The sequence below is a fragment of the Mus caroli genome, chromosome 7 (genome assembly GCF_900094665.2).
Source record: "Mus caroli chromosome 7, CAROLI_EIJ_v1.1, whole genome shotgun sequence".
In the NCBI taxonomy this organism is placed as follows: Eukaryota; Metazoa; Chordata; class Mammalia; order Rodentia; family Muridae; genus Mus; species Mus caroli.
Window position 1 is genome coordinate 52442022 of NC_034576.1, and position 13984 is coordinate 52456005.

The following is a 13984-nucleotide window of genomic DNA, read 5'->3' on the forward strand; positions in this document are numbered from 1 at the left end:
AAGGGGTGTGGAGGAAGGGGGTGCCTCAGTGGGACCCTGAGGGACCAGCTACAGGACTATATAGCATAGAAGAATAGAGTTTATATAGGGCATGAGGAGGGGAGTTAAGAGGGTAGTAGAGACAGAGAAGGAGAGAGTAGAGAAGTAGAGGCCAGCCATGACCATGTGGAGAGAGGGGGGAAGGGGATGGGGAGAGAGGGGGAGCAAGGGGGCAAGAGAGTAAGAGAGGCAACAGTGTGAGGAGGGGGCAAGCAGCCCCTTTTATAGTGGGCCAGGCCTACCTGGCTGTTGCCAGGTAACTGTGGGGGTGGAGTCCAGACAGAATACCAACAGGTAGAGTTGTCAATAAAAGTTCTCTATTACAAGTTCTTCCTTAGTATGTCAGTTGGAGAGAAGTGATACATCTTGCTCCAAGGCAAGATGAGAACAAAGGAATCCCTGGTTTGCCAAATGTCCTCGTGTTGTGTCATCTGCTCCCCTCCTGCTCATAGAGAGCACAGTCAGCCTATACCAGGAACCAGTACATGGTCTTATGACCTCACAGGAACCCAAATAGCGAGGCAACCCATTTTGCAGGTAAGGAAACTGAGGCTTGGTTAGTTTAACTGCATTATGGAGGATCCCCTGGCCGGGAAGAGGTTGAGGCATGTTTGAAACCTCATGGCTTGACTCTGGAAGATGTGTTCAATTATCATTGCATACAACAATCAGAGCAGCATCCTGAACAGGTGAGGTGTTCAGGAAGTGTTTGCTGAATGCACTGAGGCATAGATGCAGCACTAAACAGATTGCTTTCATACTCAGGTGAAGCCCAGCTTGCGGGATGTTGGGGTGGGGTGTGGGGGGGGGGGCTAAAGTTGATATCAACAAAGAGCCATGCCACTCCAGTGGCTCCCTCTGTGTTTGCATGCAAGTCCCTTTAGAAGTGAGACTTACAGAGCAGTGGGTATAGATGGGGCCCTCTATATCTACTGCCTTCTTCTGAGTCCAAAGATCCTTGTCCATGCTTTGTGATGGCTCCATTCAAAGTGTACCCCAGGAGCAGAGGCTGGCAGTTGGGTGCACCTGTGCTCAAGTGTGTGTGTGTGTGTGTGTGTGTGTGTGTTGGGGGGTGTTGGCTACAGAGAAGCCAATGACAATCTCAGTGTTTCTGTGGCCCAGCTTTTTGGTGGGGGTCCCCTTGCTAAAGGAGCCAAGCCTTTCTCACTTGAAATCAGCACAAATGGTCACAGGGTCTCCCCATCTGTGTGTTTTCTTTGAGGACACGCCATGTCAAGACATTAAACAGTTCTTGCTCTTTTTTGAGATAGGCTACTATGTAGCCCAGGCTAGGCTCAAATTGTCTTCCTGCTTCTGCCTCCCCACTGCTGGGATGCTTCTACTTCCCAGGTTGCTATGGATACACGATGTTCAAAGACTGTCAGTCTTTTAAGCGGGTTCTAGGAACATCCTTGAGCACATCACAGTGGCCTTGTGTTCAGAGTGATGCCCCTGGGTTGCCAAGAAAAGGAAATTAGTGGCAGTTAAAAGCTGGCTATGTTACAGTTCTCAATGAAATCTGTTTGGAAAGATTGCCAATTAAATAGCTAAAAATGTGAGGCTCTGAAGAGAGTGGCCTCTTTCTGACATTTTCTCTAAAACTCAATGTTTTAACTTGAATATTAAGAACAGCTTTGTATTTAATATATTGTGCTAGAAACTGACACTGCGTTAGCTGGTTACATATGTGATATCACCTTGTGTCTAAGGCACCTGTGTGTCATTGCACTGTGAGGGACACTGAGGTCCACAGGGGATGAGATCCATCAAGTGACCCACAACTGGGAAGGCTAAACATAGCTCAGCCTGATCCACGTGTACACCAGAGGCTGCATGCATCACCTTTATGGGGCTAGAGTGATGAATTGCATGCCTAAGATGGGAGTGGAGCGAGAGTCAGTGCCCTCCAGGTGGGCACTGGGGTGCTCTGGGCAGAAGTGGACTCTAACAGACACTGGGGGAGGAGCAGAGCTTGTGTTCTGGCTCTGCAGCCCCACACAGAAGATTTCTCCTCCTCTGTGCTGGGCTTCTCTCTCCGTTTGGCTGGTGATGCAGAACATGTAATCCTTATCCTGGGTTCCAAATGTGCATTTCTATTTTTCTTCAAGCTAGCATCTATTGAGGAGGCACTGACCTTGCTATAGTAAAATACAAACCAACAAAACAAAACAAAACAAAGTGAAAACACCCCATCTGCTGGTACAGTATCACTTTTGTAGCACTGGGTAATCAGGGCGAAGACATCTGACTGACTGCACAGTGCTCAGGCAAAGGAAAGATGTTATCTTGATGACATGACCAAAGTCTTGGCTCAAAGACAGACAGTAGCATCCTTTACAGTGAACACGGGAAGCAGTTGCTGATGCCAAATGACTGCTTTGCTCTGATCACCAGTCTCCCTGTTCGTATTTCCTTTCAAGACACCTCTTACTCTAGTTTCCCCGTGAGTGGCTCTCTTGGTACCCTCCTTCTGCCTGAAGTCCCAGCCTGTGTTTCTGGCCTGCTTTCTATCTCTTCATTCTAGTTCTGCCGGTACGGTTTTTCCTGTGGTGTGATTCCTCATTACAGAACAGCCTCACTAACTGAGGTCCAGACTTGGAGACATTATTATCCCCCATTGATCAGCACAGTGCAAGCATCATCTGGTAATCAGATCCTTTACTTCCACCAATTGTCAAAAGTCTCCCCTTTGGGTTTCAACTCCAATGACAGAGACTGTTGTGGAGTGAGAGGCAAGCAAACTTGGCGCTCTGGAATCCTGCCAGGGTCTGTAGTAAGTCACATTTGCTGCCTGGCCTTCCCCCACCCCCCACCCCTTCCTCCTGCTATTGCTTTGACAGCAGCTTCTCTAGGAACATTACCTGTGTAGCACAGAGGCTGTGGATACAGGGGAAAATCAGGGTTAGAGATGCCTGCTTGGGCACCAGTCTGAAATTGACTTGAACTGGTTTGAGGATTTGAAATCCAACTGGGAATTTTTCCCCCCACTAAAACTGTGTTGTTAAAAATTCATAGGTCCCCTCTTGGGGCAAAATGAGGATCATTATGTGTCTACAAAAAGCAGCAGTGGCCCCCAGGTCCCCATAATTTGGGGGGAATGAGAACCTTGGAGACATGCTTTTGGCTACCCAAAGTCTCTGGCTTTCACCCTACCTTGAGAATTTGTTGTAGAGTTGCTGAACCTAAGGAGTAGGTCTCCAGTGAATAGTTAGGGTCTCTGCTGCCATGATGAAACACAATGAAGCAGTTTGGGGAGGAAAAGATTTATTTTGCTTACTCTTCCACATCACTGTTCACTGTTGAAGGAAGTTAGGGCAGGAATTCAAACAAGACAGAAACCTGGATGCAGGAACTGATGCAGAGGCCGTGGAGGGCTGCTGTTTACTGGCTTGCTCCCCATGGCTTGCTCAGCCTGCTTTCCTATAGAACCCAGGACCAGCACCCCAGGATGGCCCCATCCACAATGGTCTGGGCCCTCACACTTCCATCACTAACCAAGAAAAGGCTCTGGCAGGCTTGCCTGCCTACAGCCAGGTCCTATAGATGCGTTTTCTCAATTGAGGTTCCCTCTTCTCAGGTGACTCCAACTGTGTCAAGTGGACATAAAAAGTAGCCAGCCAGCCAGCATAGTGTCCCTTGGAAAGTCTGTGTTAAGTTGTGTGATTGACCGAAACGTCACGGGAAGGATACGGAATTGAGTTTATGTAAAACTAAACCTGAGTGGTTTTGTGTGGTTCACATCTTCCAAAGTCAAGAGCTGGAAGTGAGAGAGGAAGGGAAATTCCAAATTATCAGGGATCCATGCTAGATGGTCCTAACGATTATGCTTGAATGAGATAATTAATTTCCCTGCTCTATTAGTCAGGGTTCTCTGGAGAAATGCAACTGATAGAATGAATCTATCAGTCTATACATACATACATACATACATATATACATACATACATGAAATTTACAACAGCTGTCTCCCAATGGAAAGTAGAAGAATTCATTAGTCAGTCAATCCACAAGGCTGGATGTCTCAGCTGGTCTTCAGTGTGCCACTGAAGAAATGAACTTGCCAGTGAAAGTGAGGGCAAGCAGACAAAGAGCGAGCCCTTCTTTCTTCCATATCCTTTGTATAGACTGCCACCAGGAGCTGTGACTCAGATCGAAGGTGGATCTTCTCACTGCAGAAAAGATCCGGATTTAGGGTAGACTTCCCACTTCAAGAGATTCAATCAAGAAAAACCCCTCACAGGTGTACCCCGTCACTTGGGTTTTAGTTAATTCTAGATATAGTCAAGGTGGCAAAAATAACCATTATTTCCAGCCTTCCTCCCCCTCCCCCCCCCTTTCTTTCTCTTTCTCTCTAAAGAATTGTTTATTTTATGTATGGGAGTACACTGCAGCTGTCTTCAGACACTTCAGAAGAGGGTGCCAGATCCCAATATAGATGGTTGTGAGCCACCATGTGGTTGCTGGGAATTGAACTCAGGGCTTCTGGAAGAGCAATCAGTGCTCTTAACCGCTGAGCCATCTCTCCAGCCCCACTCTCTCTTTTAACAAACAAACAAACAAACCACTTTTAAAAAAAAATGTGCCTGTGTGTTTTGTTGCATGTCCATGTAGGTACCATTTACATACAGTGTCTACAGAGGCCAGAAGAGAAGGTTGGATTCCCTGGAACTGGAGTTAAGTAGCAGATAGTTCTAAGTCAGTATGTGGATGCTGGGAATTGAATGCCCCCCAACGCTACCCCATCCTCTGGAAGAGCAGCCAATGCTCTTAATCTCTGAACCATTACTCTGGCCCCCGCCCCCGCCCCCATCTTTCCTCTGGTATGAAGACTCACCGAGGACCCATATCCTTAGTTTTCATGGGTCATCAATCGCACTCTTTCTCATTCCACTCTCCACGCAGCTTGACCCAGCAGGCACACAATGGCCTCCTGCCATGTGCCAGAAGCTGGGCCAGATCTGGTGGTTGCCCACATCTGGTAGTGGGAACTCGAGGGTTGGATCCGGAAACAGAGAGTAATTCCATGGAGGGCAGTCCCTGGAGTTGAGCCAGGGAGCCCCCGCGCGGGGCAAGCCGAAGCAGTGAAGAGACGGGAGAACTAATGAGTACTCCTGGGGTGGATGGCAGTGATGACTGCTGAGTGCTTGCGTGGTGCAGGCGTGTCGTCGCACTTGCTCTTTGGAGCATAGACTGGCAAACTTTTCAAAAGAATCAGATTCAAATATTTGAGGTCTTATGGGCCAAAGATTTCTGTCAAAACTGTTCAGTGTTGCTTTAGTGGCATGAAAAGTGGCCAGAGACCACAAAAGGATGTGGCTGTGTCCCACGAGCTTTCCTAACAGAAACAGGTGCCCAGCTGGCATTAGTCCAGGCCACAGCTTGCCAGCACCACCTTATAATGTGTTTGATATCGTCCCCCTGTTATGGATGGTGAGGCTGAGTGTGGCGGCCTGAAAGAGAATGGCTCATGCTTGAATGCTTGGCCCCTAGTTAGGAAAACTAGGTTTGGGAAGCATTAAGAGATGTGGCCTTGGGGCTGGAGAGATGGCTCAGCACTTAAAGAGCACTGACTGCTCTTCCAGAGGTCCTGAGTTCAATTCCTGTGGTCCCTCCCACATGGCTGGTGAGATGCCTCTGGGTTTTGAGAGATTCCTATGGGCGCTGCCCTTGACTGGGAAGTGTACAGGCCAGCTTTCCACCACTATGACAAAATACTTGAGAGAAATCAACGGAGAAGAAGGACTTATCTGGCATCCAGTTCAAGGTTTCAGTTATGGTAAATAAACAGAAGGAAGCCCAGAAAGGTTGGGCAACTTACTCCGTGGGTGATTTAACCAATAGTATTCAGAGAACAAGGTGGAGCTAGCCTTGGGTCTTGATCTTTCTTTAAATTTGAATTATTGCAGCCTAACTAACTAGAGAAATGAACCTATAGGATGTCATGGGGGGATGGATAACCTAACATATAGACTTTATTCAGAGAAACAGTGTTGAAGAATGTGTTGGGGAATCTAGAAAACTCAGCTTGGGCTCCCCTTATTGGCCCTACAGCTTACTGTGGCATTGAATGTAGTATTTATCCTTCTACGCTTCCGTTTTCTCTGCTGACAAGTGACCACTGCAATGACGAGGATCAGATGAGTCCATATATTTAGCATGGTTAGGGGAGGCTTCAAGTGTAGCAGACACTGCATTGCCCTGGCTGATGTTGGGTTAGGAACCTGACTTCAGCTGGGCATCTTGGTACACTCCTTTAATCCCAGCACTTGAGAGACAGAAACAGGTGGATCTCTGTGAGTTCAAGGCAATCTTGGCCTGCATAGTGAGTTCCATGACACCCAGGGCTATTTAGGGAAACCCTATCTCAAAGATTTAAAAAAAAAAAAAAAAGAACTTGCCTTCAAATGCGTTGGCTGATTCAGTATCATCATAGCTAAGAAACACACATGCAGGTTTCATCTTACAGATAAGAAATATTCTGCCGGGCGTGGTGACGCACACCTTTAATCCCAGCACTTGGGAGGCAGAGGCAGGCAGATTTCTGAGTTCGAGGCCAGCCTGGTCTACAAAGTGAGTTCCAGAACAGCCAGGGCTATACAGAGAAACCCTGTCTTGAAAAACAAGAAAGAAAGAAAGAAAGAAAGAAAGAAAGAAAGAAAGAAAGAAAGAAAGAAAGAAAGAAAGAAAGAAAGAAAGAAAGAAAGATAGATTGATTCTCAGATGGGTTTGGTAGCTCTTGGCTATCGTCCAGCCAGCCATTTATCCACCCTGAGAGGCTGTGATGTACTGTGTGTGCTGAGGTACTACCCTGAGGATCATCACTGAGTCAGACGTACCCAGGTCTCATCCTTGGCGCTGCTTTCAGAGCTGAGACTTGGGTTTGGGTCTGCCTCCGTTCTTTTTAGTGTGCTTTCATTTCTCCCTCTGAATAATTTCATTTATTAACTGCTTACATTTTAGTTTGCCCATCTTAACTGCCGCTATGGTATTTTGATCCCTTAGCCTTCTCTGAATTTATTGGACTGAATTATACGAATTGAAGATGAGCTGGGAATAGAGCTGAGCTGGTTGAGGGCTTGTACCGCATGTATGACATCCCAGAACCATGTAACACCCCGAATAGTGATGCACACTTGCCATCTCACCACTGAGCTAGTGGAGGCAGGAGGACCAGAAGTTCAAGGTCATTCTTGGCTACATAGACTTTAGCTATGAAAGACCTAACTTCAAATAAACAAACAAACAAACAAACAAAAAACCCCAAGAAGGTAAAAGTGTAAGCTAGTTCTCTCTCTCTCTCTCTCTCTCTCTCTCTCTCTCTCTCTCTCTCTNTCTCTCTCTCTCTCTCTCTCTCTCTCTCTCTCTCTCTCTCTCTCTCTCTCAGCTCTCTGGTCTTGGGTAGATTGCCAGTCTGGGGAGGAGTGGAACATGGATGTAAGATCCGGTACCCAGGCTGTTAAAGAAAAAGTTCCCATGGGCCTCTAGTCTGTGCATGGGTCTTCACAATGGAAGTTGGAGGGCTTAGTGATGAGTAGAGGAAGAAGTGGCTTCTCTCACCTCTGAACCAGAGTGCACAGTCTTATCACTTCTGGGAATGAAGGTCTCACTGCCCCCAGGGTTTAGCAGCTGCAGATACTGCCTATCCACAAAAGTTGTACCCCACTTTCCCCCATTACCCCCAACAAAGAAAGATTCCTTCAGGCAAAGGATGGAGGAAAGAGGCCAAGGCCAGTTGAAATTATGCTCTGTGATCTTTGTGAATTCTGGGGCAGGCCCAATGGTGAATGGAAAAGGCATTAGAAGGTTTGGATGTAAAACCAATGGCTTCTGACCCATTGAAGGGGTGTCGTCCTTTCTTTTGAGTAGTCATTCATGTCGCTGAGAAAAGGTGTGACCATCCCCCACCTCACATTCCCATACAAGCTCAGAAATAAATATAGTCCTCCCTCTAAATCAACTGGGAAATGTTTTGGGAGGGGGTCTTTTCTGGGTTTTGGGTGAGTTTTCTTTGCTTCCCCGCTTAGAAGGAAATAATCCTTTGCTCTAATGAGTCTGTGATTTAGAAGAGCAGGTGCGCTGAGCTCCCCAGGGAATCTGTTCTCCCACAGATCACCCAGCTCCTGCCTTCTGGGCTGCTATGCACACTGATATAGTTAAAGATGTAGAGCGCTCCCTGGGCACAGCAGCTACCCTCCTCTTCGGTGCTTGCCAGACAGTTGCCCTTAGAAAGCGTGGGTAGAGAGGCTCTTTGAAACCTCCCCTGAGATTTCAGCTCTTCCCACTCCTATACCTTGCATGGGCCAGTTGTATATAATTCTGCCACGATTTTCCTGTGTGTCTCTGGACCAAGGGAGGTGCTAAAGTCTATAGTCTCTGGAAAGATCATTGAAGGAGAAAGGCCATCTTTGCGGCAAGTGGTCATCCTGCTGGGACGAGCCATTTCAGAGTTGTGGCAGCTTGGAGGTTACCAGTTCTCCCTAAGTAAGAAATAAATTCATCGGTTCCCCAAGTTAGACATTGGTACAATCATCCGTTTGTAGCTGGTCCTTTATAAAGTTTAAAACATTTGTCTCTCTAGGGAAAGAGGTCCCACAGCATTATTGGAATTGGCTAGGTTTTATTTGTAGAATCTCTCTCTCTCTTTTTTTTAGATTGATTGATTGATTTAATGTATATGAGTGCTGTATTTGCATGTATGCCTGCATGACAGAAGAGGGCATCAGACCCCATTACAGATGATTGTGAGCCACTAGGTGGTAGCTGGGAATTGAACTCAGAACCTCTGGAAGAGCAGCCATTGTTCTTAACCACTGAGCCATTTCACCGGCTCCCTATTTGTAGAATCTTGACAGTAAAAATGGTGGCTGGCTTTTAATTAACCCAGTTAAATTTTCAATGATGGCAAGGCCATAGTTAGCTCTACTTCCACGTGTGTGAGAGCAGGACTCTATGTTTCCCTCTTGGCTGCTTTACAGGAGAGCTAGGTTCTTGAGAACTCTGCTCACTCAATAGCCCTCTTTGCCTTAAAAGGCCCATCCAAAGATGCCTATTGGGTGGCAAACTCCCCATATGTTTTCTCCATAAGGTGAAAAAGCTGTGACAGGCTAGGAGAGGCCTCACTTGTGTTCAGAGCTGCAGTGTCTCAAAGCTGTCTGGACAAACTATTAGTTCCTTGTCCCCTGGCCTATTCAGGTCTGTGCATGTTTTGACGCTCTTTTTAGCTTTTCTCTAGACCCTGACACAGCTTTCTCAATAGACGGGACCGTTGCAGCTAGCTGAATGCCTAGCCAGCACAATGCACTGAATATTAATGGTTCTGGCAGCTCCCTTGCCAGTGCCAACAGGAAAGTGACTGGGGTACCCAAACATAGGTCCCAGCAGTTGCCTCTGACCCTGCAGGGGGCTATGCTCAGATTCCTGAAGTTGCCTGTGTGCTTTCTTTGTAGATCTACACGGATTGGGCCAATCATTACCTCGCTAAATCCGGCCACAAACGCCTCATCAAGGACCTCCAGCAAGATGTGACCGATGGCGTGCTCCTGGCCCAGATCATCCAGGTTGTAGGTAAGTCCATCTTTCCCTCTGAGGGCTAGCTAGTGAGGTACAGCAGAGGCAACCCAGGAAGGTCCCGTGGGCTGAGGGAATGCGAACCCTGACATCTCTGCCGGACATGTCGCCCATCCTCTTGACTTCCTTTTGATTCTGATTGTGTGGAGCCCAGCTTTAGAACTGTTTCCATTAAAACTCAGCAGGGCTGTGGGTGTAGAGTGCTCAACTAGAATGCAAGCCCCAGGTTCCGTCCCCAGTACCATATAAACCCAGTATGATGATTCACAACCTGGAGGCAGGATCAGCCAGTCAAGGCCATTCTTGGCTACATAGTAAGTTTAAGGCCAGCCCGTGCTCTCAAAAGAAGAAAAGTTATGGCAGAGCTGCCTTGGCCATCTCAGGGAAAAGAATACCCAGGGCCAAAGTGGGAAACTGGGGCTTTGAGATGGACTCTCTTCCTGTGTCCTGCCTTCTGCCTGACTCTCTTTCCTTAACTCACATAGTTCTTTTTAGAAAACTTTGGGCATGCTTCAAAAAGGAAAAGAGAACACAGGGCTGTCTAATCCTGCCAACTCTGACAGAGGCTGAGGAAATCAAAGGCTCCAGAGATGGTCTCTGGTGGTCTCTGGTTTTAATACCAGGGCAAAAGAGCTTGAGCCATTGGGATGTTTGCCCCTTAGACCTGAGCTGGGAGGGGCCGATTGCACCAGTGGGTGGATGCCGGCCATGTCACTGTCTCTGGTATGCAGCCCTGTCTGAGAGTCAGAGCTGTGGAGATCTGTTGGTGTACATTATCCAGTTGACGGTTGCCATTGTCAACTGTAGCATCCCGTTGATGCCAGAGAAGAAGGTCCAGGCCAAGGACCGGGCCCCAGCTTCTCCGCTTATTGTGCAAAAGCCGCTTTCCTTTCAGCCAGGAGAAGTGAGTGGATTTCAGAGGTTAAGCCAGTGTTCTGCAGGGAGACCCACAGAAACGCAAGCAGTGGGGCCTAGGCTGAAAGTGGGGATTGCGGCTGACAGAGAAAGAAGGTTCCCCTCTACCTTGCCATTGATTTCTTCTTTCCCCTTCCTTCCATGGACTGCTTTGCTCCTGCCACAAAGGCAGCCAATTTAAAACATGCCTTTATTATCTCACAGCTTCCACACATCACCTAGGTCAGGCTCTGATCATGTTCGAGGCCCGCATCCTCATGCAGGGACTCACTGGGAAAGGGCTGGCGTTCATGCTTGCTTCAGTTACTGGTGGAACTCATGTCCTCGTCACTGGGGGACTCTGCGTGCTGAGTCTTGCTGGCAACCAGCTAGAGATCACCCTCACCTCTGAGCAGCTGCTCTTAGAGCTTCTTGCCATATAGGAATCCTGACCCTTCAGCACCAGCTCAGGAGCAGTCGTCCCAGTGAGACGAACTCTCTTACGTAATGTAGGAGTTGCAGGTCCTGCCCACACTCGGGGAAAGGACTGGACTAGGCGTGGGTACCACCGCGTACCTCATGGGAGGACACCTAAACGGAGTTGTGCTACTTCTCCTTCAATCCCCCCCTCTTCCTTCTGCTCTTCATCACTGCACACACCACAGTCTTTGAGAAGCTTTGCTCATTTAGATTCCTCTGCCCCTAGGAAGTGGGTAGTAGATTTCCCATTTTGCCAATGGGGAAAGGGAGGCTCCGTGAGGCCCAGGACCCTATGTGAGACTTCTTACCTGGTGTAGCCACTGCCTTCACTTTAGTTCCACGACCATGTATTGAGCACCTTGGCGCACCTCCATGGCTCACTGGGGATGGAGAGAGGGCTGGGCTGGACTTGCAGCCTTGGAGGCTATGCTTCCACCTTGCATTCATCTTTGTTGAAGTTCTGACCTGTACCTGATCTGGGCTTTGAGGTCCTGTCAGCAGGCTTGTGGCTGGCCCTGAGCCTCCTTGAAGCATATCTAGGGGTGTGATTCTGCTGGGAGTGCCCCCCCCGCCCCCGTTTCATCTATCAGTAAGAGAGAAAATGGAGAAAGGATAATACTGAGGAGTCTTTCTCTGCCTTGCTCCGTGCCTCACAGGCTCCTACCTCACTCTGCTTCTGTTACCTCTGTTTCCCACTCCCCTCTCCCCTGTGTGTGTATGCTTGTTAGCATTGGGTGTGTACAACAGTGCATGGGGTGAGTGTATGTGTATATGTACATATACATGTGTGGAGGCCAGAGGTTGATATAGGGTACCTTCCTTAATCACCCTCCACTTTTGTTTACTCTATTTGAAGATTTATGTTATTAGTTTTACTCATATGTGTGTGTATGTCTGCATTTGCATATTTATACATGTGAATGCTGTGCTCCCTGAGGCCAGAAGAGGGCACTGGAGTTGTAAGCCAGCTGAAATGGGGCTGGGAACCAAACTCAGGTCTTCTGCAAGAGCAGCAAGTATTCTCAACCACAGAACCATCTCTCTTGCCTCACCATCTCTATTTTTCTGAGATGGGGCCATCTCATTGATCCCTGGCCAATGAGCTTCAGGGATCCACCTGTCTGCTCTCCAGTTCTGGGGTCACAGGCGTGCACTGCTGTGCCTGCTTTTTACGTGGGTTCGGCAGAGCTGAGCTCAGGTCCTTATATTGGCACGGCAAGTACTTTCCTGACTGAGCCATCTCCCCAGCTGTTTTTCTGACTTGAAAGTGGGTCAGCTAACTGTGTTTTTCTTTATGGGTGCTTCATGAAAGGAAAGTTGGAGATCAAATAAGAAATATGTGAGTTTGATGCGCTCCAGGATAGCACTCGGTAGCAGCTGTCTAGAACAGTAGGCAAAGGAAGATGATGTCGAGTGTCAGGGCTGATTCATCCTGCCCACCACAGACTCAGAAGAGGCTCATGGTAGGATGTGTGCTGTCAGTTTGCTGAGCACGGCTGTGAACATGGGCCATCAGCTTTATCACTGCTCGGGAGCATCGGATGCTTCCCTGAGTCTATTCAGATGAATGGCTCGCTGGAACTAAACTGCTTCTCTGTGATGCTGGAGGCTCAGGTCAGTAACGGCAGAGTTCCTCAAATGCTGGGGTTTACATGTGTCTTGAATTTCAGATTTGGGGGCTTTGATAGACTTCCATATGCATGTGATCTGTTGGGAATGCTTTAAGTCTAAGCAAGCAATCTTAAGTTTCATAGGCCCTTTGTATACATAGCTTGAAGATAGCTTTATTCAATGTTTTTAGATAATTTTGGATGTGAAACAAAAGGCTAGTCGTGTGGAACTTTCAACATCAGGTTGATGCTTAGAAAGTTCCAGATTTGGGGGGCAGTTTGGATTTCAGATTCTCAGGTGAAGGTTGTTCATGGTATGACTACAGATTTTGGGGTACCTCAGGCTCCAGAAGAGGGTAGCTCTGGCTGGGGGCTTCTCAGAGAAGGTCAGGTGCTAGCACACTGGTGTTTCCCTGACAGCGCCATGCCTGGGCACACTTCTGAGCTCTGTGCATGCATAGAGATCGATAAGATGGAAACTGGGAAGGAAGCACAGTTTCCCCAGTGTTGCTATGATAAAACACTTGACAGAGTCTACTAAAAGGAGAAAAGAGGTTATTTTGGCTTACAGTTGCAGATGGACACACAAAGTCCATCACGTCGAGGAAGGTGTGGTGGAAAGAGCAGGAGGCTGGCTACTCACACTGTGTCCATACTTGGAGACAGAGGGAGAAGAAAACGCAGTCTTGGATGGTAAAGCTCAAGTCTCTCCCCCCAGCTACCCACGTCCTCCAACAAGGCTCAACACATTACCAGATGGCAACCAAGGGTTCAAACACATGAGCCTGATGGGGAAATTTCTTCGTGTCGTTTTGTATATTGAGACAGGGTCTTCCTATGTAGTACTAGCTGGTTTGGAACTCACTATGTAGACGAGGCTGGCATGAAACTCAGAGAAATACCTCTGCTTCTGCCTCTAAGAGGCCATCATGAAAAGTGTGCCTTCATAGGCTAGCATTTCGAATGTAAACTACGCCACTATCCAGTGGTATTTCTCCTGATGGGAGAGGAGCAAGACTCTCTGATCTTGGTGTGGACTGTCTAGGATGCCTCCCCTTGAACTCTAAATTCCCTTCTTTATGTGCTCACTATGAGAAAATATAGAGTGTATTTGTGTGGACATCAATGTATGCATATGTATACCCATATGGGAGTTTTCTAGAATTTGGATACTACTGGTCACACTCGCGATGTGTTAGACTTCAGTGGCTACCCTTGAGCTGGTGTGTTCCTCTGGAGTCCAGCTCTTTCTGATACTTCTCCTGGCTGCCCTGCCACCACTGGAGGGACCCCCAGCATTCCGCCTACTATGATCTTGGGCTTTGTCTTCTCTAGATCTGGATCTAGGTTTTTTTCTACCTGGGAAGTCAGAATTTTGTCTGGGTCCAGCACGT

General features: G+C 47.8%; 1 protein-coding gene across 5 annotated transcripts in view; it reads left to right on the forward strand.

Annotated features, from left to right (window-relative positions):
* Nav2 (neuron navigator 2) overlaps nt 1-13984 on the forward strand; it is a 364237-nt gene that overhangs the window by 106603 nt on the left and 243650 nt on the right. For all 5 annotated transcript variants that reach the window (XM_029479481.1, XM_029479482.1, XM_029479483.1 and 2 more), the window contains exon 2: nt 9486-9603. In XM_029479481.1, coding sequence (XP_029335341.1) covers nt 9486-9603 — 118 coding nt within the window. The remainder of the gene's footprint in view (nt 1-9485; nt 9604-13984) is intronic.